This window comes from Dermacentor andersoni, chromosome 9 (genome assembly GCF_023375885.2).
Source record: "Dermacentor andersoni chromosome 9, qqDerAnde1_hic_scaffold, whole genome shotgun sequence".
Lineage (NCBI taxonomy): Eukaryota > Metazoa > Arthropoda > Arachnida > Ixodida > Ixodidae > Dermacentor > Dermacentor andersoni.
This window is the reverse complement of record NC_092822.1, coordinates 85947264-85971147: the sequence shown is the minus strand read 5'-3', so window position 1 is coordinate 85971147 and position 23884 is coordinate 85947264. Positions and strand designations below refer to the sequence as shown.

The following is a 23884-nucleotide window of genomic DNA, read 5'->3' as shown; positions in this document are numbered from 1 at the left end:
CTCCTGTCTCCTGTGGCGCCCACCCTATTGACAGATGCATTATCGGAACTTCGCCTGAGCTCAGAAACAATGACAATGTGAAGCAGGGGCTTGCCGCTTTCACCGCCTCGCTGTCGCGTTCCAGTTGCGAGGCGGCAAGCAGCGCTATGGGCGCAGTCTTTTTTCACGGGCTTCGCGATGTTCTACCGGCGTTACTCGCGTCATTCGTGCTGCATTGCATGGCCGTCGTTGTCGGTGCATGTGCCTGCTTGGTCGGCCTGTTGAGCTACATTAAACACAAGCAACGCGAGACGATGGTCTACATGGAGAAGTTCCCCGGGCGAACGGAGCCCATCCCCATGCTGACCACGTGGTCGATACATCGGACCCTTTCCAAAGAGGCGCATCGCTTGGACGTCGGAACGCGTAAGCTCTCACACTACTCGCACGTGTTTATTCGAGCAGTAGTGGCACGTCCTACTTCTGGCAATTTGCCTCGGTGTCCATCTCTTATCGTGTCATCGGCTGGCGCAGTCCCCTATGCCATCTTACCCTGGTGGCAGTCGTGCATCGTCTAGCTGTAGCCGTAAGAGGCATTAACCTTGGATCTTCTGTCTACGCCGGCTCATTCGATCACACTGCATGGCTTCAGCGTTACTCGCGTTCAGCCATGTCGCGATGCGTTAGCCAACGAAGCACCAATCTTGACTCTGTGCGTGTGCGCCTCTACGAGATGTTTCTACGAGTGCCTCTAGGAGCTGTCTTTTGTTTTTGCTAACAGATTTGTTCCAGCTGTCCGCCGGATTTTCTCGAATGTACCAGAAACATGGAATGCTTCGATATTATGATGCTACTCATCCCATTCTTGTAGTGTTCAAAGCTGATCATATTGAGGTAATTATAAACATCAGTATATTTTGTGACTGAAATCACTGTGAGTGGTATAAGTCTGAGGGCTCTACTTCCTTTTTCAGGAACTTTTGACAAGTAATACAGTACTTAAGAAAGGTCATGAATACGATCTATTAGGGCCATGGCTTGGAACTGGTCTTCTTACAAGGTAAATGCTTCTTCTGTCGTTTCGTACTCTTCATTGCTTTTTATACTAACTTTTGCTGCAAAAAACAGAAAGACAGAATATGAGGAGATTAAAATGACGTTATAGCATCACACTGTGAGTAAACTGACGCATATTTTGTGTGACAATTTTTCAGTAAGGATATTTCATCTAGGGAAATGAATATGCACGGGGGATACTTGTATAGTCGCACCTTCCTACGTCTTGCATTACATTGCCGCATACAGTACGCGGCACGAAGAGGAAGACGAAGATCTCGCGCACTGCGGAAGAGAAGAGGCCGCGGCGCGATCGTTTATCAGTTGGCCTGCAATTGAAGTGTCCTGCCCTTTTTTATTAGTTCCTGTTGCTTGTGAATGGTGGCAATATGCACGATCTGTGATTAACATTCCCGCAATGTCAAACTTTGTTTCCAGCCTTATCAAGGAAGGTTAAGTTAATCCATAAACGCCCAATAAAAATAAGGTATTATCTAATCAGGGATCACCTATCTAACAAGTCCTTTGCTATTCACGTGCGGTGAAGTGGTCTCGTTTCTTTCCGATTCTTCTTTTTTTATATATTCATTGTACAGTGTGTGTACTTTGTGGAGTGCGATTTCCTTGCACTGCTTAGTACATCGATGAAGTTTGCCACAGTTTAACGGAGGGCGAATGCATCACAATAGCTGCAAACTGCTGCACTTGTTTAGAAACCTTGTTGCTAAATCTGTAAAATTCGGCTTTTCACCTTCGCTTCAACAATTTACAAAACTGGGCAGCGGTGAAAAAAATCTGAAAAATTTAAAATAATTCACGCTAATAAATTACACGTGCTCGGCCGCATAAAACAAACGCTCAAGTAGCACTTGCAATACTGGTGCTTTCACGTGCAAAACTGCGATCTGATCAATAGTAGGGAACTTTGGTTTATCCTGACCCCCTGAGATTCTTTAACGTGCACCCAAATATAAATACGTGAGCGTTCTTTCACTTATTTCCAGTCGAAATACGGCCACCGCGGCCGGGACCGAACCCACGACCTCGAACTTAGCAGCACAACGCCACACTCACTAAGCCACCACGGCGAATATAGCACTCAGTTGAATGAGTGATTTATTTGGTTGATATTGTAAATGTTCGCAACTTTCCTCGCCTGACTGTGTAATCAAGCTATACTCAGTGATAGTACAATGAAACCACAAGCTAGAGTAAAAAAGAAAAGAAAAGGAAATCAGAAAACTCAATGTGTTGGAGCATTCATTCCTCAGCTGCAACTTCGTTACTTTACGTTTGTAATTTATTATTGTTCCAGAATTCATATGCAGCGCTTATTACATTTCGATAAGGCAGCAGATTGAGCCATGTTAAAATAAAACGAAAAGTTTGCCGTTCTTGAGGGCGTTACGAGAAATGCCTTACCAGCCACATAATATTGGAGGTTCGTCAACAGATTAAAGTTCCATGTTGGCTTTTGAAAATAAGAAAACTTATTTGCAAAAGATTTGACTTTTCTTTTTTTTTATGTGGGATCGCCTTTTAGAAACAGCTCATTTGTATTCAAGCGTTCATAACAGCCTAAATGGGGTATGTAAGGCGGTAGAGCAATCTTTTATTGTTAGACATCTCCAGCAGGCGTCGTATCGAAATAGTAGGCGTCTGCGAAGTAGAAATACTGGAGTTGTATGGGCTTGCGTACTAATGCTGTCTTTCTTGTAAAAGACGACGACCCCGTAGACACCATAACCCTCTATTTGACAAGTGGTTTCCGCAGTTCCCACAGAACTTGTTAGCCGTGAATCTACACCACCTGTGGGGCATTCCGCGCATGCGCGCGCGCGCGGCGAGGCATTGGCGTCTTTGTCGCATTCGTTAAGCTGGCTCTCTCCTGAGAGCTCGTATCTTGTCCCGCCTCGTGCAGTGCTTGTTGCAACACTATGAACGCATTCACATACCTGTTTGGTACCATGTCACAGTGATATATATCCCAGTGTCGTTGCATGAATGACATTTGTGCATTGACTACATCCGCATCACTGCTTTTTCTTTTTTTTTTCTTTTTCTCAAAAGATGCAAGTACGGATCACAAAACAAGACTCGCAGCAAAAATAGCCAACATATTCGTCAAGACAAAAGCAAAAAATAAAGAAAAACTGTAGATTAGCACGCTTATGTCGAAGCAAAAGTAAACACGCAGCACTTAATCTGAACAAAGCAATGGTAAGGGAACTGAACCTACGTTCAATAAAACCATCATTCCAGAACGGTGAACCAAATCGTTCATCTCGAATCGTAGGGTGTCCTGCTGTTCCAGCAGGAGTACTATAGCTGCCAAGGGTGCCGCTGTTATTTCAGGCGAAGGACAACGCTCCGAAGAAGAAAGCAGGTATTTTCGTGGTCACCCGAAATTTGTAAAGGAGGCTTTATTCTTTACAGTTCAGGATCAAAGTGGCGCTCACGGCGGAAACTCCTGACGCCTGCGTTCCATTTTCGAATCCTGGAGGACTTTCTGCCTGCCGTCAATGAACAGTCCAAAGTTTTGGTACGCAAACTTGGCCAGCTTGGAAAAGATCGTTCCTGCGACATCGTTCCTCTAGTAACCCTTTGTACTTTAGACATTATATGCGGTGAGTTTTTTGCTATTATTGTACGCTCCATATTAGCCCCTACATTCCGGACGAGTGCCAAAACTTGACCTAACCATATGATATTTCACGAAAATAGAGAGCCTTTCAAAATTATAGCAACATTATAGCAAAATTCAAAACTTTGTAGCAATAGAGTTTGAGCATGTTCAACTTCTATAGTACTTGGATTTCACTGGCGCTTGATATAAAGGCTGGCATTACAGAATCTTGCTATATGAGTGGGTACTATGAAGTGGAGCAAGTTCATCGTCCTTTCACTTGTTACACGATACAAAGATATTGGCAGCCATTATTTCTTGTAGCCTTCAAGTAAAACACCGGTGGAAAGAGAGCCGTTCCACATTTTTGCTGCCGCGGTGTAAAATAATATACAGCGCTTTTCAGGCAATTCCAGCAAATGTATTTTTTATGTGTGGTGGTCTGCTGTAGTGGAAGGAGATTAAAGCACGTTGGCCACTCAGTACAGCAAGTCACGCAATCTTTTTTTTTTTTATATTCTGTCATTAGACATAAAAAGTCAAGGTTAATGAATCAGCTTCGCAAGTCGTAAATGCGAGGAATTGAATCCAACGAGAAAACTACGGAGCGTTCCATGGAAACGTGCGGTTTGGTGCTTTCTAACTTCGTACCTAAATGCGGAATATTTCTTTTTTCTTGTGCGACTCACGAACTATGACAAAGAAGCAAAGAAACAGTCAAAAACAAGAGACTTTCTGCCTCCGCTCCGCGATCGCAGTGCTCTGAAATCCTAAACCTGCCGCGCATAAATGAATTTCGTGTTTAGCGTAGCATACATCCATACACACACACACACACACATATATATATATATATATATATATATATATATAGCACTATGTGTCCGCGGAAGTTTGTGAAGTCCTGTTATATTTCTCCTTCATGCTTCTAATCTTTAAACTATATACGTGATAAACAGCGATCGGCCATCGGAAGAGGGCCCTCATAATTTTTCTATGGGTCATAACAACTCTTAAGGCATTTTGTATGCCAGCGCTGAAATAAAGCACGCGCGCCATGTATACATTCTGTTTCCCCTTCCCTGGCTATAGTGCTTCGCAAGGTATCTACGGATGTCATGCGTTACGAAATTCATCCTTCTACTGAAGGAACTGTAGCCTCGAGACAGAAAAGCAATCACTGATCGGCTGGCCACCCGTTCTGTATCGCACGCGAGTGGTATCTATCAGATAAGGTAGCAATGACCTCTAAAGTTTCGCTTTCTCTCTATCACCTGCGTCGCGCGTAACGCCAAGAAAACAACAAACGTCTGCTTGCATACAGGCTTGTCGCTTGTCGTCCTCTGACGTTTCGTAATAGAATATCTTCCTTTTTTTTGTTGTTGCTTTTCGCCCTCCTCACCTTGCGAGCTACAACAACACAAAGCCTTGCAGTGGGCTCTAAATCACGGTAGACCTTCAGGGTGATACACGGAGCCACGGCTCCACCTTGACACACCGATTCTGATCGCATGCTGTGGGGTTTACGATCACTTCCTGCTGTTTTTAGCTTGAAATCAGCCTGCTTTGTATGGCCCGTCTGCGCTTACCGAATTCTCATACCTTAGTACCATTGGAGCCTTAGAGTAAAAATATCTAGTATGGATTGTTCAGCGTAGATATTGTGAGAACATCTAACAACTAGGATTACCGATTGCAAAAACCTGCGTTTGTATATAGCGACATGATCGTAGGACGAATCACTTGCCGTATTCACTGCAATATTCTGCAATATTCCTGGCAGCGTTCTGATTTTTTTCTTTGTGCCTTGTTCTTTTTTTTTACCTTCGTGGTACCAGAGGCCACATCTAGTTAATGACAGGCTGCAAGCCATGTGATCCGACGTAGCGCGCACCTTGACAACGACGTGACCCACAAACAAGGACTTGTTAATTGTGGTCATTGGCCGCAGTGTTTCTTGCTGCCTCCTGTGAGATGGCTTTCAAAGTGCAGAGAATATCAGATCCACACGAAGTCGCCACAGTCGTCAGGAGTCGTCCGCCATGCCGACGTGAATACTAGATTCGCAGTTATGGGACATTTGCGAGCGTGGACAGGTGGTTCACGATGACCATGTTCTGTCATGGGTGGCTGTCGAGAGCGATGGGCGAGTTACGGGTCCGGGGCGTCTCGTGTGCAGTAGGCCACTGCTAATTACTAATTTTTACTAATTATTAATTTTACTAATTAATTACTAATTTGTTAGCTGTCATCTAACAAACCACGCTGAAAATCCAGGTGGCTCTAGCTGGAGTGTTACGAATGGACTGTGAGCACTAATCTGCTCTATATGGGCCGACTACGGGGATCCTTCGGGGATCAAACCACCTTTTAAGTTTCCCCGGCGGCAGGGGGGAGGGGGCGTAGTGTCGTTACCAGAGTTCTGTTACACACATCATTCTCTAGCATTTCACTCAAAATTATATTGTTACTAAAAAACTTGCTGCATTATTGTTGGCGCAGACGTGCACGGCTTTTAATTCATACTTACGCTTCATTTCTGTAAATCCTGACAAAAGGAGGACAAGCACATTAGAAGCACCAGTGGCAGGCTACCTCATCCGTATTTTTTTTTTTCACTACAGCATTTTTTTCAGCATTTCCACTGTGAACGCCATGCACAGACAGAATATATTTAAATATATACACAGGGCAAAGAGTCTTGTGATTTTTAAAGAGAAGGAGGTAGCCAACTAACAATCATTTATAATGGTAGGGACAGACTATGCCTAGGGAATGAATATGTTGATGTGTGTTCACCTCGCTTGAAATTGCTTTGCCTGCATTTTGCATTCTGAAAATAAATCTGCAGACTTGAGTGACCCCTTCAGCAGAGTGCTTTACCAACGTCGTGTGAAATGCCCGTCAATGATATGTGTCTTCGTTTTGTTTCTCTTTCCAGTCGACAATGCTAACGACTCATTAAAAAAAACCTCTTATAATAACTTACATTCAATGGAGATGGAAACATCGTCACTTGCATGCAGAGGTCATAAACACTTTATATATATATATATATATATATATATATATATATATATATATATATATATATATATATATATATATATATATATATATATATATATGTGTGTGTGTGTGTGTGTGTGTGTGTGTGTGTGTGTGTGTGTGTGTGTGTGTGTATAATTCACTCAGTAACCCACATGAGACCAAGCCAGATTCACTCACAGTCAGAATCAATAGCAGTCATGCACAGCAGCGCTTCAACTCCCACTCAAAGTAAAAAAAAAATGAAGAGGCAGCAGTTTAATCGCAACGGTGAAGCCGTATTAGTGATAGCAAAGTTACACGAAGGAAGATGTATAAATCTGTGGAAGAGACGCACCCGAGGGAGGGCCGCACCCACAAATTGACAGCCCATAATAAAACAAAAAATCCAACCGAGAAGCAGTCGCGTTCGGCGCGAGAAAATTATATTTTCATGGTATCTTCGTGTACATAAACTTTCTCTACTGCGTTATATGACTTTTATTATTAATGTGCATTTGTGCGACTTAATACGCACAAAACAAATATACCTCCCTAATCCGTTTAACTGAATCCGCTTGTAGCGGGGCTCATCCGAGAGACGCCAGACTCTTGCTGGTGCGAGGGTACTCAGGGTGTGAAATTGAAGTTTCTCCTTCTATGCGGTCTTGTAAATACTCATATAAAGCCGTCACTTCATGGAACAATTCTTCGAAGTTACACGAAGTTTCTTCAATGCAACTGTTATTAAAAATAATATAGAGGGTGTCCCAACTATCGAGAACCAAGATTTCAAAATATGCAAATGACACGCAGCTGGACAGAACCAAGGAAATGTTGTTTTCTGTCGCTTGGAGATCCTCTGATTATTTGTTGCATTCCGCCTAATTACATACGTAGTCTGAATTAATTATTCAACTTCTGAAAGATTATAATTAGATGAAAAGTGCCAATGAGAAAATTGTAGAGCAACATTAACAACTCCCGATACAGCTTTCTGTTGCTCAATACATGCTACATAAAAGTCTTTTTTTTTTTTTTGCGAGTGTCAACCAAGCCCAGAAATATACGCAAAATTGCGCGCGACAGACCACTCGATGCTCTATGCTCCCACGCATGAAATGAGTCAGGGATAATGGAGCCGCATCACTATATTTGAGAAAGTAAATTGTACAGTTGACCAGTACTTCACATAAATGTGCCAAATTCAACGCTGCTATTAGCATTTGCTCATTTACACGTTACTTACCTTATTATCTGACGCCGAGAGGTGCTAGATTAAGTGCACAATGATACCACAGTGTTGTTGTCGTGCGTCCTATTGACAGCGAAGGTTTTCTTGGTGCAGAGCTGATGCGCATGAATTCATCTATACACGCCACATGCTCTCGCATTTCACAGTTGTCATGACACCAGGCATTTTTTTACAGCTATGAAAATCATAATTTTCGTTTTCAGATACTATAATGGGCTACACGATCAATGCTCAAAGTAACCAGCATTCGGATTATGTTCAAGCCATCCAAGTGTAAGTGTTTTGAATCGCTAATCAATCTTTGTGTCGTGTACGTTTTAGGTACGCTGTCATGCTGAACTTTCGCTAAAAAAAATAACCGCGTGAACTTTACAAAGCTCTGTATTTCTTTCACGTGCACAGGCTTGGTCACAGCTTCACACGGCGCTTAGAGTCACCGTTATACTGGATAGACGCGATATTCCGTCTTTCAAAGCCTGGTAGGCTGTTCCATCAGAAAATCGGAGACCTTCATCAATTTACTCTGAAGGTAACATGTTGCGCGATATTGTCGCTCTTGTTAATGCGTTTTAAATGTGTGTCGACGTAAAATTGTTTCCATTAAGACTCTTGTCCTGCTAACACCTTCGCTGCTTCTCGAAAGAAACGCCATATCCGTAGAGCGAGGCGTTCAGTACATTTCGTGTCACATCATTGATTCAAGCCAAACATCTCACTCTTCATGAAATGCACGCGATAATTTCGAGGGCGAATTAGCGATTTAGCATTCGTTTCAATGAAACTGCAAGTACACTTGTCCCACAAAGTCGCAATGCATGATAAAAGGTCAGGCGCTCGCGTTATCGCCGTTCATTCGCTGACGGCGGCAGGTGCGCAGCAGATCACCCTGTGCAAAGGCGTAAGAGCCCACGCCTTCCGTTTGGAACTTTAGCTCCACTTTCCCACCGCTGGCAAGGCTGGCCGTTTGTTGTGGCTGCGCGTCGTATTCCAGCAGCGTCTGTGTACAGTGCCCTTGCATGATCTGTGCTGCTCTTGCTGCTTCATTATTTTCTCTTTCCTTCTTATTTGCAATGAACACGTTTCTCTTCCCTCCGTCCTGAAGAGTAGCGCCCCTTTCCGGTGGCAGCTTGTTCCCTTATTTTTCCTCTTTGTATATATGTATATTCGTGTTCAAATTAATAATAATAAATAATAATAATAATAATAATTATTATTATTATTATTATTATTATTATTATTATTATTATTATTATTATTATTATTATTATTATTATTATTATTATTATGGGTTCAACGCGTATTCATATCCTCTTCAGGTTCTGTGTTCACTATTGTGCACGCCAATTGATAGTTCTTTAAAAACGAAAGAACTGCTTAATATATTTATATTTAAAACTGGTGCAACATAAAACAATATGTGGAAAGTGTTTTAGTAAACCTAGTGAGATATATGGCGAAGCGTCTGCTCATGGTGTTAGCATGTATGCATGTAGCTGGTTCCCTTCTTTTATTGTTTCTCGCAGTGCGTTACGTGATACGTATTCTCGAAAAAGCTACCTACGCGATTTACAAGTATCCTAGAAATGAAAAGTTAACGCTCTCATATTTGAAAGTGCTGTAAAAGAGTCCTCGTATGGCGTTCTCATTCTGTAAACTTGATAAAACTCACTGATGAATTGAACATACTAAATCCTTTCACAGCTCTGCGCTTTGATGATTCTGAATCTGCAGGAAATGGGGTGACAATAATTTTCAATGGGCCGAATTAGTTGTCACCTAGAGGGGGTATTACTACTTCGTTCCCACGCGTACTATGTTTCCGTCAACTTCCATGTCAATACACACTGTAAATATTAATTCCCTATACCTTTGCATGCGGTTCCAGTTCAGCTACGCTGGAGCTCGCGATCTCGCTTATTAAATATAAGCAAGTTTCTTCTGAAATTATGCGGCGCTCTTTAGTAATTACTTGCTGCCCTATCTCACAAAAGAAATTGAAAAAAAAAGAACGAATGCCTGATATGTGTTCGTGCCAGGAACAGGGCTGCTCAAGAAGCAACGCATGGCAACACAAAAAACTTCATAGGTGTCTTGTAGCCGCACTTCTTTAATGAATGGCCTCTCACGTTGCGCATAGACGCACGCCATCGCTTGCTAATGCGTAAACTGCAACCCTCTCTGCCAAGTATTTCACGAAGACTAAGCACTAAGAATATAAAAAAGTCTTAGTCCACAGTGAATGCACAAAGCCTATTAGGGCACTTCATTGCAGGCGACAGCTCCAGTTCCTTCATCCCTTCCGCTGACGTCTGTGCCTTTTGACAATGTCTAACGCGGCGCCGTTCTTCCGTGTTCATATTGCTAATGGTAGTTGGTGGCGTTGAATACCCAAAAAGTGGCCAAGTGCCATACGCCAAATAATTAAATATGCGCGTGGCAATATTTAGCCCAGTAGCATGTATTTCATATATGGGAAGCCTTCGGTAAAGAGAATATGGAAGCTGAGGTGATTTTATTACTTCTAAAGGAACATTTCAACTTGTTTATAGAGGTGATCTTTGCACCCGTACGGCACAAGTATACTATATGTGATGAGCCATACATAAAGCAACAAAGTCATGACGACAAGAGAATTTGGCCTGCTTACATGAATTAAATCGGACATCGGAGAGTTTTCTGGTTCATTCATGGGTCTTAAATTTTTTGCTACACATTAGTTGCACACACACGAGCTCATAAACAGAACACGCACGATAAGTTCTTGCGCACACGCTGAACACGCATTGTCTGCCGCTACAAACGTGCTGCAGCTATGGAGTTCACTATTCCCAAAATATAGATTTATTTCACGCAGATGTAACTTGTCTTCGTAGTTAAAATTATGCGCGAGAGCACGGTGTGTATCGAGGAGAAAATAATGCAAAAGAGCACACACAAATGCTGACTTACTTTACTGCTAGTTACGATGTTTTATAGCGAGGGAACGCGCTCTAATGGGCTGGGTAGTACAGTCGAAGTTGACATAGAATCGGGCGGTGTGATGAGATTAGGAACTTTGCTCAAATAGGATGCAGTTGGCTGTTTCAAAACTTGGGTAGTTTATGGTGGAAAGACCTTCGTTCCGTCCTTGCTTCGTCGTGCAGTCGACGCAATGTAGAAAGCTGGTGCTCATGACAACTTCAAAGAGTTCGTTGAAGATCTTGATTAAAAAGCAGCATGAAGGCATGCATGCGAAGCGACATTTTCGCCGTAAACATAGACCAACTTGTCCTTATTACTATTCTTGTTAAGTATCCCTCTGTTTCTTTTGCCTGTCAACCGTATGGTTTTAGCTATGCAACGAGTTTGTAGTACCACATCCGCGCGGTGTTATTTTGCAGGTTATCCGCGAGCGAAAGGAAGAGCTTCTGTCGTGTCCCGAACTACAAGAGTCTCTCGAGGAAGCATCTCTGGAAAGTGACATCTACGGCGTGAAAGGAAAAACCAGGAAACCATTCCTTGATATCCTCCTCCGAGAACACATCAAGGACCCTGAAAATTTTTCCGAAGAAGATGTTCGAGAAGAAGTGGACACTTTTATGTTTGAGGTACAGTACATATCCTCAGACATCGTAATTCGCAAGGCTATAGCGGTGTCGAATCAGTAGCATCATGAGATGGAAGCCATCTTCAGTGCCATTCAGAAAGGTCTTCAAAATTTTAGCCATATTACTAAACGCAGCACTGTACAGCTGAGATATTTACTAGCAGCGTGTGAATGCACGGCTGGAACAACCATTTGCGTCCTCTGCTGATATACACAGGTCGATGGCCTAATCATGCGCTGAAAAAAAAAAATACATATTTGTGGAAGAGAAGGGTGGCGCGTGGGCGGTTTAGGGCTGGCTCTTTTTCTTTTTATGAAGGGTTGGGAGGATGGGGGGGGGGGGGGGGGGGGGAGATAATTGGATTGTATTCTCTTCCTTGATATAAATGCACAGATCGAAAAGTGCTTTCTTGACGGGATTGCACCTCCAGGAATCTAGTATCTCCAGGAATCTAGCGGGGGGCCCAGTGGAAGCCCGCCCCCCTCCTCGAAATTAAAACGCACCCCCCCTCCGCCCCGCCCACGCCACTTCTTACACACATTCCTAAAGCGCCGCCAAATCAATGTTGAGACGACAGCTATTCGCCGGTCAACGTTTTGCTGCCTTTTTCACTTCTTTTATATGGCGGTAGTAATCGGCCTCTCCTGGGATGTGAAGGCCACTTTCCTCATCAATTCGGTGCGCACGTGATTAACTCGAGATGTACTCAGTTGTCGCCATCTATTCAACAGTGACGGGCATCGTTGTTGCTTCGTTACTTCAACCTTCTTCGTTTAGACTGTTCCAGGGACCAGGAAATGAATTCAGTTCGTGGTCACCTGGTCTGTATGCACGTGGAACGAGTTGCGGCCAGAGAAAATGCCTCTTGCGTATAACTTTATTTTTGTTTCATTATTTCTTTAAGTGACGGCTCGCCGCGACGCTGGCAGATCCTCGAAACCATATACTCGTGATATTGGTTAGATGAGGTGGAAAATAAAATAATGTCAGACAGCGTCCATCATCAAACCCTGCAATAACCCTTAAACCCATAGGCAACATGACTGTCACCCGTTAACTCGTCTTGTTTTTCCTTAATTGGGCAGCTCTTTTTGTCCAATATTGCTAAATGTAAATAATGCTCGCAAGGATTTGAGAAATTAAGCGATCTACTAAGGGAGATAGCTTAGGCAACAGCCAAACAGGAAGGAAAAGCGAAAATTAACAAATTTAGCCGTTGTTTAAGAAAATATTTATGGATCAACATCCTTCTCATTAAGAAAGGAAGCAGAGAAAACGCGGCCGGAAGTGGAGCACAATTCTGTGTGTTGTGAATGACGCTTCTACAGTTATCATTCGAGCCACCTAACGTAGCCAACTCATTCCTGTTATTATGTAGGTGTTTTTCTAACTTGCCGCGGTGGGCGCAATACGTGTAGAATCGCAGGTTCTTGCGCCATACGCGGTTGTACGCGACTGGCGCCCACGCATCGTTGCGTAACTTCCCAAATAACAATACGAGTCGGTTGTGGCACTTATTAGAGCAGTAAACGAGGGATCCGAACGAACTGTGATTATTCCGCAAATATATGTTCCTTGATAATTCTTCTAGAGCTAGTTCAAAAAACGCTGCTATAGTCTAATACATACCAAGTCTACAGTGAAGCCACGCCCTGATAACCGTCAGCCACTGTTCCTCCGCGAGGCTGCAAATAATTCGTACTTCAAACTTTTTCTTTTACCAAAATAAGGCAGTAACTACAAAAATAAAATTATTGGCGCATAATTTTATACCTTTCACCACGCGTATTATAGTGTATAGCGAATGCCTAATTCTTTATTGAACTGAAATAACATGCTTGCTTCGCTACAACTATTTATTGAGAAGTTTCACTTCAGTTGGCAGTGAAGTTTCATGAGTAAAACGGGCTCAGCAGTGAAATAAACTGCACCGTAGACGTTTGAAGAGTAAAATGCTTAGACTCCATACATTTTGTCCATGTCTGTTGCACGCCTCATTGCTTCCGCTAATGAAAAGGCTCTTCAAGAACAGCAGGCGCTCCGGAGGTATCGAGTACAACGCCATTTTGAAAAGTCCGCATGACGACGATTTTGTCTGCTTGTATGATTTGCTGGCGTAGTAACACAACTCGGTGCGGTCCGTGTGCCTTTGTTGCCAACTGCTATTTTTTTAAGTTCTATTCTACTAAACTAATCTTTATTTTCCACTTTCGGCTTCTTTACTTGTTCTTTGGCAATGTTCTTCTTGCGCTTCTTTCCAGCGCGAGTCCATTTGACGTGGTTCTTTGTTTGTCAAGTAAAGGAGAGGTGTATCGCACAGGCGTACTTGTAAGATACACCTTATTTCCTTTCTCTCTTGTGGGTTTACGTGTTTTTATGCCGTATGGTGGGCGTTATTAACATTTGTACTAGTAAAGTAACCCCCCCTCATTTCCATAGAAAGGTTACCTTATGTTGGGGGGGCGGGGGCAGAAAAAAAATTCTGGGTACGTGACTGAGAGGCAGTCATAGATAGGCTTTCGCCTATCGCAATTTAGCTCAGCAATGTGCCCATAAATTTTTCGTCTTTAACAAGCATACCTAAGGTCAACGTAAGGTTATCTTCTACTTTTGTTTGGTTGCAGAACCATTCTGCAGTTAAATGCGCGGCTTGAGAATCCGTGTGGCAGCAGCAACAAAGGTTATCATTGACCGTGATAAGGCATCTAGCGACAGTAAGAAAAGAGTGCCGCGTGCAAATCACAGCCGCCCCTCGCACCCGGATGCCCGGAAATCTCATGTTTGTGGAGAAGCACAAACATGAGAGTTCTTTGTACACGGTATCGAAGCCTCCAAAAAGCCGATATCGACCTATACGTCCAACATGGCGAAATATGCAGTCGAGCTCGTGCCATCTTATTGCACGGAGAGCGTGGCACTAATTTCACGACTACTTTTGCGGTCATGTTATATTGGTGGCAAATTGAAGCTCCGGCCTGGAAACTAAATTTTCTATTCTTGGGGTCAGTTGGAGAAAGCGTGAGTTTGTTGTTATGAACGACGTCGTTAATGTGGCCTCGACCCCTGCTAGTCATGTTTTCCTTAAGCACGCACTTAAGGGGAAGCTTTATCTCGGTGTCTTCTGTCTAAATACACGGGAACGAGGAAAGCGTTTTCCTCAGCATCCATTTTACCGAATTTATTGATGTTTGTTGCATTTAAAAAGAAAAATTGCACTCTACTGACTGTAAGATGCAGATTTCTTATATAAATAGATTTTTTTTTCGAATATTGTTCAAATTTCGAAATGTGAACAATTCTCAAGCGCTTTATTCTTAACTCTGCAGCTCAACGATAAATGGATATATCACAATTTTGTAAACTGTGCGTATTAGGACATATAAAGAGGACAGAATTGATGCATCATACACCGCTCTCAAATATATGACTAATTTGGTAGCAGGACTTTTTAAAACGTTTACATGCATTATAACAACATTACGTAAGGTCTAAGCTCATACGTCCAACCTGTGCACTTTAGGTGCTTTACCAGATGCACTTTACAGAACTACAATATCTGTGTTTGCTGCAGAGTTCCGTATTTGTAAGCTTCATGTCTAATATTTTTTAAACTTGTTCATTTGCGGCAACGTTTTCTAAAAGAGATATATGTCCTAAATTGTAAATCAAAATTTTGTTTGATATATTTGCTAGACTTTAATGTTCTCATATACAACCAAATTAATTCAAATTGGTCCAACGTTGGTCTCATGTGAGCATTTCTGCGGTTTAACATGTCGTTGAACTGAGGGATCGGAGTTGGCCCCCAGCTATACCTTCCTCTTGACGAAGCTGAGCGGAAAAATGAAATGCTCTACAATGATGGAGGAAAAAAAAAGACGCCTAAAGGTGACTAGATCTGGATGTAACAAAACAACTTCACCTCTGCATTGTGGCTTGTGCCATTCGTGAACTGGTTCTGGGATTTCCAAATGAAATTAATGCCGCCGCTACATGTTCTGTGGACATCAAAAAGCAGTTCTCTAATTAAACAAAGCCTTTGATAAAGCCTGTATTATTTGCTACAGCGCTGTCTTATCTTTTGCTTGTGTTATGTAAAATGTTGTGTGCAACGAATTTGTAGGGTCACGACACGACAGCCATGGGAATGAGCTGGGCTCTGTACCTCATTGGCCTGTACTCGGAGCACCAGGAACTCATGCACCAAGAGCTGGACGCCATATTTGGCGCCAACCAGACCCGACCTATCACTTCGGAAGACTTGAAGCAAATGAAGTACATGGAATGCTGCCTAAAGGTGAGAATCGTTGTGAAAATATCATACATTCCATTATCAGCGCATGCTCTACATGGCTTTTGTATGATTGATTGTGCATCACAAGCAGTCATTCTGCAGCCCAGAAACCAGCGCTCCCGGCTCAGTGCCGTGGTCCGTGGAAGATGTATGCTGTGCGTATGCGTCGACTGCCTGGTTCCGTGAATCATTTCAGAAGTGAAGGTTCAGATCTCGATTAATTTACATTGATTGCAAGCTTTCAGGGTTTCCACAAGAATGAACTAAATGACAATAAACAGATGCATTCCACGCAAGGGTTGTGCAGGCAACGGATGATGCAGCCTTGAATTGAAAAGCACCGGAGTGATGCCGAAAGTGCAACATCCTGAGATGCTTGAATTATGCCTAGTACTGCCCCATTAAACGGTTTAGCTTCCGAATCTGTTCACGTTCATTCCACGAAAGTGAAAGCACTAAAGGTAGTATTTTACAATAAGACTGGCGTTATGGGCTGTAATGCAAACTCGGCTATGGAAGCGGTAGGACTTGGTGTTTGGACTTAATATTAACAAGAGAGGTGAAGAGGTCTGGGGGCAGAACATGATCCTTTTCTGCGATTCCGCATCGGGTTAAGGGCACGAGATGAAAATATGCGAGACAGAGAGAGAGAACTACGGAAAGACAGGGAGGTGAACCCGATGCACGCCCGGTTTGCTACCTTGCACTGGGAGAAGGGAGTATAGGGATGAAAAGAGAAAGAGAGAGCACAGTTTCGCGCACATTTGAAGGTACGCAATGAGTCAATGAACAAAAAGAGAGAGTCATCGATACATCCTATGTGGCAAGAACAACTGATTTTGTAGGCTTCAAGAGCAACATGCTTGTTTTGTTTTTCCACCCACCTCTTCGAGTAATCAAGCTCAAAACCTATAATTGCGCTAGCTGCCACCAGGGATCTGTAAAAAACGTTGTATAGTCTATAAAATAAAAAAAAACACTCGGTAACTAAGAAGACCAGTGGAACATTGTCACTTATGTTGCAAGGTTCTTGGTGACGTTATTTATCAATAGTCGCTTTAGGAGCAATTTCTGTTTTTAAAGGAAAAATGCTCTAAAACTCTTTGTTCTTGAGCTCAAGGGGGCAGTTCTCGGAATTAAAACATTTGCTAAATCAGAATGCAGGCATCGCTGATAACTAAAGATCCGTTCACTGCTATCCAGAGCACATGAGGTTGTTCCGCTTCGGCGCTGGCATCGAGGCCCTTCACCTCTTATGTACAGCGATGAGAAGAGTTCGGGCGAACATGAGAGCGCATGGCCAGGCGCCCAAGCTCCATGAAGTGACATTGGAGCCAGCTTGGCCGCGCATCGAATCAAGCCTGCGCTTGCTTATTGACGCTTGACAACGTGGCCTCGGATCGTCTGTTAGATTTAGTGTTCGGCAAGCCCGTGTTGCACTCAAAAGAATGCCGCTTCAGTAGTGCATCGGCGTCACGGAGATTTCAGCCTTGTGTTTGTGTGCAGCATATAAAAGGCCGGCGGCTTCACCAGATTGGGCGTTAATGAACTAGATAGACGCCGCTGAAGTTTTCATCGCTGAAAAAGCAATTTGTGCCCTCTTGTTAGCTCCAGCTGTTCAATAAAAGAACCAAATTTATTTTTCTTCACTTTTTGTGACATTTATTTTACGAACGGTGTACCGATGTGCAAGTCACTCGACCCACTTTTTTCGCCGCAGGCCAGCCCCCGCTGATCAAGTCTGATTTCTTTTATATTCACGTGTTGTTAGATTGTGTACTCTTTTAGTTGATTCACGTATTATTAAACTCGTCCTTTTTCCCGTTTTGTATTTTTAGTCTTTCTCTATGCACGTCCCACTCCTGCCTGAGGCCTTCCGTGAAGGCTGGCAGTTTTTCTGAAAAAAAAAAATGCATTTCCCTCAAGCGAGAACAGTTTGCTTGAAGGCAATGCGGTTCATTTGCCTCGGTGGGAAATAGCCCGCCGTTTGCATGCAGGGCGCAAACACAAGGCTAGTTTCGTCGCTACGAGTCTGCTCGTGCAAGTGTAACACTACTGCGAGTGCAGTTGCATTCAGTGCATGCAGCTTTGGTGCAACCGAGCAACGCAGCAGACGACACGAAGCTGCACTGGCGCTCAGCATAGCGCAGCATCACGCTCGAGTGTTCTTTGCTATCTGTGCACTACGCAAGCAACGCTTGGCAGAGGCTGCTTGGTTGAAATAGCGGTATCGTCCAAACAGGGTGGGCTAGGAGGGTGCACATCGCTGACCGTTGTAGTGACGCTTGATTAGCGCGTTTGTTTTGCCAGTGCTGATAGCGGCCTCACTTAGCTGTCTGGGTGCACTGTAGCGCCACGTGCCACAAAATTTTCCATCCTTATTCACTTTGAAAAAAAGCGGCACACGCACACACAAAGAGAGAAAATGGCGGTTATTGAGGCAAAAGTGACACCACAGCGCCCAACTTGTACCTACCGAATTACATGTAAGTGTAAATAAATAAATCTATAGGTAGTTTTGTAATTAACTATTACATTTCAAAGTTGTACTCGCCAAAACGACGATATGATTATCATACACGCTGTAGTGAGGGACACCGGAATATGTTTGATCATCTGTGGTTCTTTAACATGCGCCCGATTCATGATACATATGTCTTCTTGCATTTCGCACCATGAAAATGCAGCAGCCGCGTTCGAGTTTCGATCCCGTGCCCTCGGGTTTAGCAGCACAACATACGTTTTTAAATCGCGTAAATTCGCTTGTAATTGCTTAAGTTTTTGCTGAACCCGCCGTGGCTGCTTACTGGCTATGGTGTTGGGCGGCTGAGCACGAGGTCGCGGGATTGCATCCTGGCCATGGCGGCCACATTTCGATGGGAGCAAAATGCGAAAATACCCGTGTACTTAGATTTGTACGCATCCCAGCTGGTCTGGATTTCTGGAGTCCCCCACTACGGCAGTTTCATAATCAGATCGTGGTTCGAGCCCATAAAACCCTATAATAAAATTATGACTGTTTTCCTGTCACGCGTATAGGCATGACAGTGCTTAACTTAAAGCATTACTGGGAAAGAGCGTAGTATGTATGTATGTATATACATATATATGTAATCATGTCTAACTACGGCAAAATATGCATTGCGCTTGTACACTACTCTTCACTCTGCGGCACTGAAGCTTGACCTAAGAGCATTTAGTTCTTTATTAGGTACTGTGAGAAGTGGAAATCATCAGCAGAAATAAAATTAAGTGCGCGTGAATTATTTGAAGCAGAAACTATTCACAGACTACGCGCAAAGTGCATCAGTTCAACCGCTCGACTGCCTCATAAAGCAATAAGGTTATTCAGGTCAAGCTTCAGGTGCTAAAATAAAGAAGAAAGCCAGCACTATATTTATCGGGCCAATCGTTACGAAATTTTATGTGTATCAAGCTCTCCGTACTTTGTTTTGCGAGTGTTTTGTCTTTCCTCACAGGAGTCCCAGCGATTGTATCCATCAGTTCCATTCGTCTCAAGAATGTGCGAGCAAGACGTCATGATCGGTAAGGTTTTTCCCAATTTTGTCTCGAAGCAAAAACCTTTAGTCGGCCATTGCAGGTCACCATGTGCCCATAGAATTATACTGCAATGTGCCTTTTCTTAAGGCCAGAATTCGAGCGTGTAAATGTGCGTGAGTGTTTTGTTAGTTTAGAGGCCAAGCTGGCCTTGTAGGAAGCACCGGCATCGTGAAGAGCATTGTGAAAAACATTATAAATACAGCTAATATCAGAAATAGAAAGAAATCCAACCATTCTCTTGCTGAAACGAAGAGGGAAGTTATATTTATGTTCCACTCAACATATACTGTCAATAAACTTATCGGTGTCAAGAAAGTCAGTTTATTTGAGGGAAGAACATTTACAGATTGGTAAATAAAGGGATAAGGAAAACACAAAAATAAAATAAAGCATGACATGATGTGACATGACGTGACATAAGGCTATGAGTGGGCGTGACGCCTCTTCCCTCGTGAAAATCAGAAGAAACACCAAATGACGGCCTAATGTTCTAAAAGAGCGAGGTAAATTTAGGCATAATTTTGTTGGTGCTGCATCAGCCTCTGCGCGCTGAGCTATGGTAGTCCAAACAACCTCGAAAAGATTTGCTCACTTTGTCGAGCGTAAAAAAAGACATATTTGAGGTATACTCAGGAAAAGTTTGAAATATATATTAGGCAGCTCTTAATTAAAATATTTGAACATTTATCCTGATGTAGCGCTGCGTTTCAATGCATGTGAATTATACGGGGTTATCATGTTGAAGTTTCGTGGAATTTTGAAAGATCGCCTGGTGCAGATAGGGCTTATTTCTTATAATTGAGCTGGATTATTGGAAGAGATGGGCATTACTAGCACGAGAAATAACACATATTGGACTAAATAAACAACCACTGATTAGCTGCCTAATTAATGACTTCACGGCACGCATTCCAATTTACGAATTGTAGCCAGTGAGCTTGCAAGACGTGTCCACTTGAAATGAAGTTGAAGAGCCCTTTCCTCAGCCTGCAAACGCAAACTGACGAAAGGGCACCTCGCGGAGGACTCGCTTACGGCGGGGGTATTGCATGTCCCACATATAAATGGACGTCGCTGAGCACAGGACGCATCTTCCTGCTGCTGCGTGCAAGCACTGTGTGGTACTTCAGATTGCGAGGGAGCCTCTTAGTGTATTCCAGGAGTTTTCAGGAGTTCTTCAGGTGACAATAAAGTTATATCAGTGTTTACCAGAGTGCTCGATCTTATTTTCTTTGTTCAAGATCATGCGGGATGTTGAAGATGTATCCGAAAGGGTTCACAGGAAGATGGATGTTTTCTTTTTCAACACTTGATATTTAGGAGATGTTGGCGCTTTTGTCACGGGTGAATAATAATAATAATAATAATAATAATAATAATTATTATTATTATTATTATTATAATAACAATAACAATAATAATAATAATTATAATAATAATAATAATAAAAACATTATGGGGTTTTAGGGGCCAAAACCACTTTCTGATTATAAGGCCCGCCATAGTGGAGGACTCCGGAAATTTCGACCACCTGGGGTTCTTTAACGTCCACCTTAATCTAAGTACACGGGTGTTTTCCATCTCGCCTCCATCTAAATGCCGCCGCTGTGGCCGCGATTCAATCCTGCGACCCCGTGCTCAGCAGCCCAACACCACAGCGACTCAGCAACCACGGCGAGTAATAATAATAATAATGCGCAGTGGAAGCTGCATGTGCGCTCATGTAGCTTTGGGAGACGGATAGTGCGATGGTGAAATACTTCAATAATTGATATAATTATGAAATTTTAAGTGTCAAAACCACGATCTGATTGTGAAACACGCCATATAGTGGGGGACTTCGGATTAAGTTTGACCACCTGTGGTTCCTTAACGTGTACGATAAGGAACCGTCTTTGCATTCCTCTCCCCTGGAAGTGTGGCCGCCGCGGCCTGGATCGAACCCGTCACCTCGAGCTCAGCAGCGCAACATCATAGCCAATGAGGTCGGATCATTCTAATGATTTTGCAAGAAGTTAGATGATAAGAATTCGCTGCCTCACGTAGTCCCACGTTCTTTCCCAGCTGGCCGAAAGCTACCGAAAGGTGCGGAAATCCTAGTTGGCATTTACAATCTGCATCGTGACCCAGAAGTATTCCCCAAGCCGGAAGAATTCATTCCAGACAGGTTTCTTCCTGAAAACGTGAAAGGGAGACACCCTTTTGCTTTCGTTCCTTTCTCTGCTGGCCCGAGAAACTGCATTGGTGAGTCTGTGCTTTATTATGTGCTTCGATTGAATTCAATCTTGCTACTGCACTGGAACATGTTTTAAATTTTTCCGCAATTCAGTTTTTTTTTTAGATTTAAGCACTTAAATATGACTTACCGCGCGTGCTGTTGGTGAAGATGTAGGTGCCGGTGAAATTAAACCCTCCTGCTGTACTGGGAGGGGGGGGGGGGAGGGGGGGGTGCGACTACTTTAATTTTTGCGTGGTTGGATTATTTTCTTTTATGTTTCAGTACTGCACTATAGTTTACCGCGCGTACAGGCTTGAACATCTACCGAGTGATCTAGATGAAATAATCGCTTGAACTATTTACGTGCATTGTTGCGCAAATAAATATAAACGTACTTTGCTAGTGAGGAACGCATGGTTGCAACTGAAAGGTGTGTCGTTCAATAGAACCTTGAGTCGCTGTAGCGAAACGAGAGAGAGAGAATAAACCGAGTGGGAGGCCAAAGGCGTTTAATGTTTTGCTGATGACTGACGTAGAGGAAAGGAAAGGGAAAGAAACAAACAGGTAAGTATAACAACATTATTGGGGAGGTATTGATGCAAAATGTGAGCTTTTTTGCAAGTTTGCTGTTCAGTGACCAATCCACTTTAAGGACAACCACGTTGATTAGATAACTAGATTTAGATTAGAGTTTAGATTAGCTATTTAGATTTAGATGCTTATACGTTTAGATGATTCGATTAGATGATTGCACCACAATCCTGAGCCAAGACTATGATGCACAACGTTGTCGGGCACATTATGTAGGAGAGTGTGGTGAAATAAACAAGGTACACACATGGTGTGGTAAAGAAACGAGCACTTCGTGCTTACACATTCTTTTGAATACAAGATCGATCGATTAACATATCTTTTCATCCCCATTGTGACGATGGTGAGGATGATTACGATAATCTCAAACCATGGCGCACAGCCACCAAGGGCGACCGGCCAAAGATCGCGTAGCGCGGGCAAAAATACTGTAATTGTCAATTAGTTTAAAAGTATATAAATAAAAAGAAGATAGATTTGTTTATTGCTGTGCCCAAAAAAACAGCGTACTGGCCAGGGTAGAAAATGTGGAATGGGATTGAAGAGTGAGACGCAGGCTACATGATTTATATATGATTATACTAAAAAAAAACCGGAACATCAGCATTTCAGTCTGCAGGAGTCATAAATGAAGTTTTCTACGGTATTGCATACCTTCCTGTTTGTTCTCTTAAAACGTTCGTCACTCTAGCTCCTAAATTTTGTTGTTTCGAATGATATTGGCACATTCGCTCTCTAAATATAGCTGCGGTTGATAACATCCGGTTGAAAGAACGCGTATCCCGACATTAACGCCCTCAGTTTCAGTTTGTGAACGCCACGAAGTTTAAAATGTATTGCATTTCTCCTGCTAGGTAATAAGGGCCGTCCTGCCAAATGTGTAAAATTGAACACACGCTTCATCAGACTATTGTGTGCATAATTGCCAGGAATGTTGTACCGCAAATTGACCGAACAGAATGCTGACAGGAATGTAGGCTGACGCTGGCACGGGTTCACAAGGATGGGTAAAATACATAATGTGTAAAAATACTCAGACTTCCGCGATGTGGCTGTGAACAACATTGAATTGCTGTTGCCGGTGTAGATTGCATTAATATCTAAGGATTTGCTCGAAGTGCCTAGGACGTTTGTATGTGAAACCAATGAATTCTGCTAAAGCCACCCAAGCAAATCAATCAGTGCCTGCAATCCTGCACGAGAAAGCGTGTTGCCAGGACGAGCGAGGATTGGGGCGTCTTCTTACTGGACTTCTTTTTCTACTCTTATTGCAACCATATCGATGCTTCTAGCATCGATTCAAAGCGTTTGCCCTACAATGGTTTGTACTACTTTCCCGTAGGTCAACGTTTTGCCATGATGGAAGAAAAAGTCGTCATTGCCAACATCCTTCGAAACTACAAGCTGGTTTCACTGCATCATCGAGACAAGATCCGTGTCATGGCAGAGCTCGTTTTGAGGCCGAAGAGTGGTCTGCATGTGAAATTTATTCCGAGGGAGCCGGCGAAATTGAAATGAAAAAAATTCTGCGACAATTCTTTCCTGAGAAGGTTTCATGCGTTCACTAAAGCACGTCTACGAACGTACCGAATAAATGAAGCATATGACTGCGACGGTCACGTCGCTTATATCTGCAGCTTTCTGTCATTTCAATAAATAATAAGCTCAAAGGCAGTATAACATAAAACAA

At 42.9% G+C, this 23884-nt stretch overlaps 1 protein-coding gene across 2 annotated transcripts; it reads left to right on the top strand.

Moving 5' to 3' along the window:
* Positions 1-64: 64 nt before the first annotated feature.
* On the top strand, positions 65-23884 carry LOC126528358 (cytochrome P450 4c3-like). 2 transcript variants are annotated; one of them, XM_050176258.3, is made up of 11 exons: positions 65-405; positions 761-873; positions 954-1039; positions 3472-3662; positions 8147-8216; positions 8346-8472; positions 11324-11530; positions 15654-15827; positions 19304-19370; positions 21450-21629; positions 23537-23884. In XM_050176258.3, the coding sequence occupies exons 1-11, from the start codon at positions 147-149 to the stop codon at positions 23710-23712; spliced, it is 1650 nt and encodes a 549-aa protein (XP_050032215.1). In that variant the 5' UTR covers positions 65-146; the 3' UTR covers positions 23713-23884. The 2 variants fall into 2 exon arrangements, with proteins under 2 accessions (XP_050032215.1, XP_054925255.1); XM_055069280.2 differs by lacking the exons at positions 8147-8216; positions 8346-8472 and having other exon boundaries at positions 73-405; positions 3472-3577.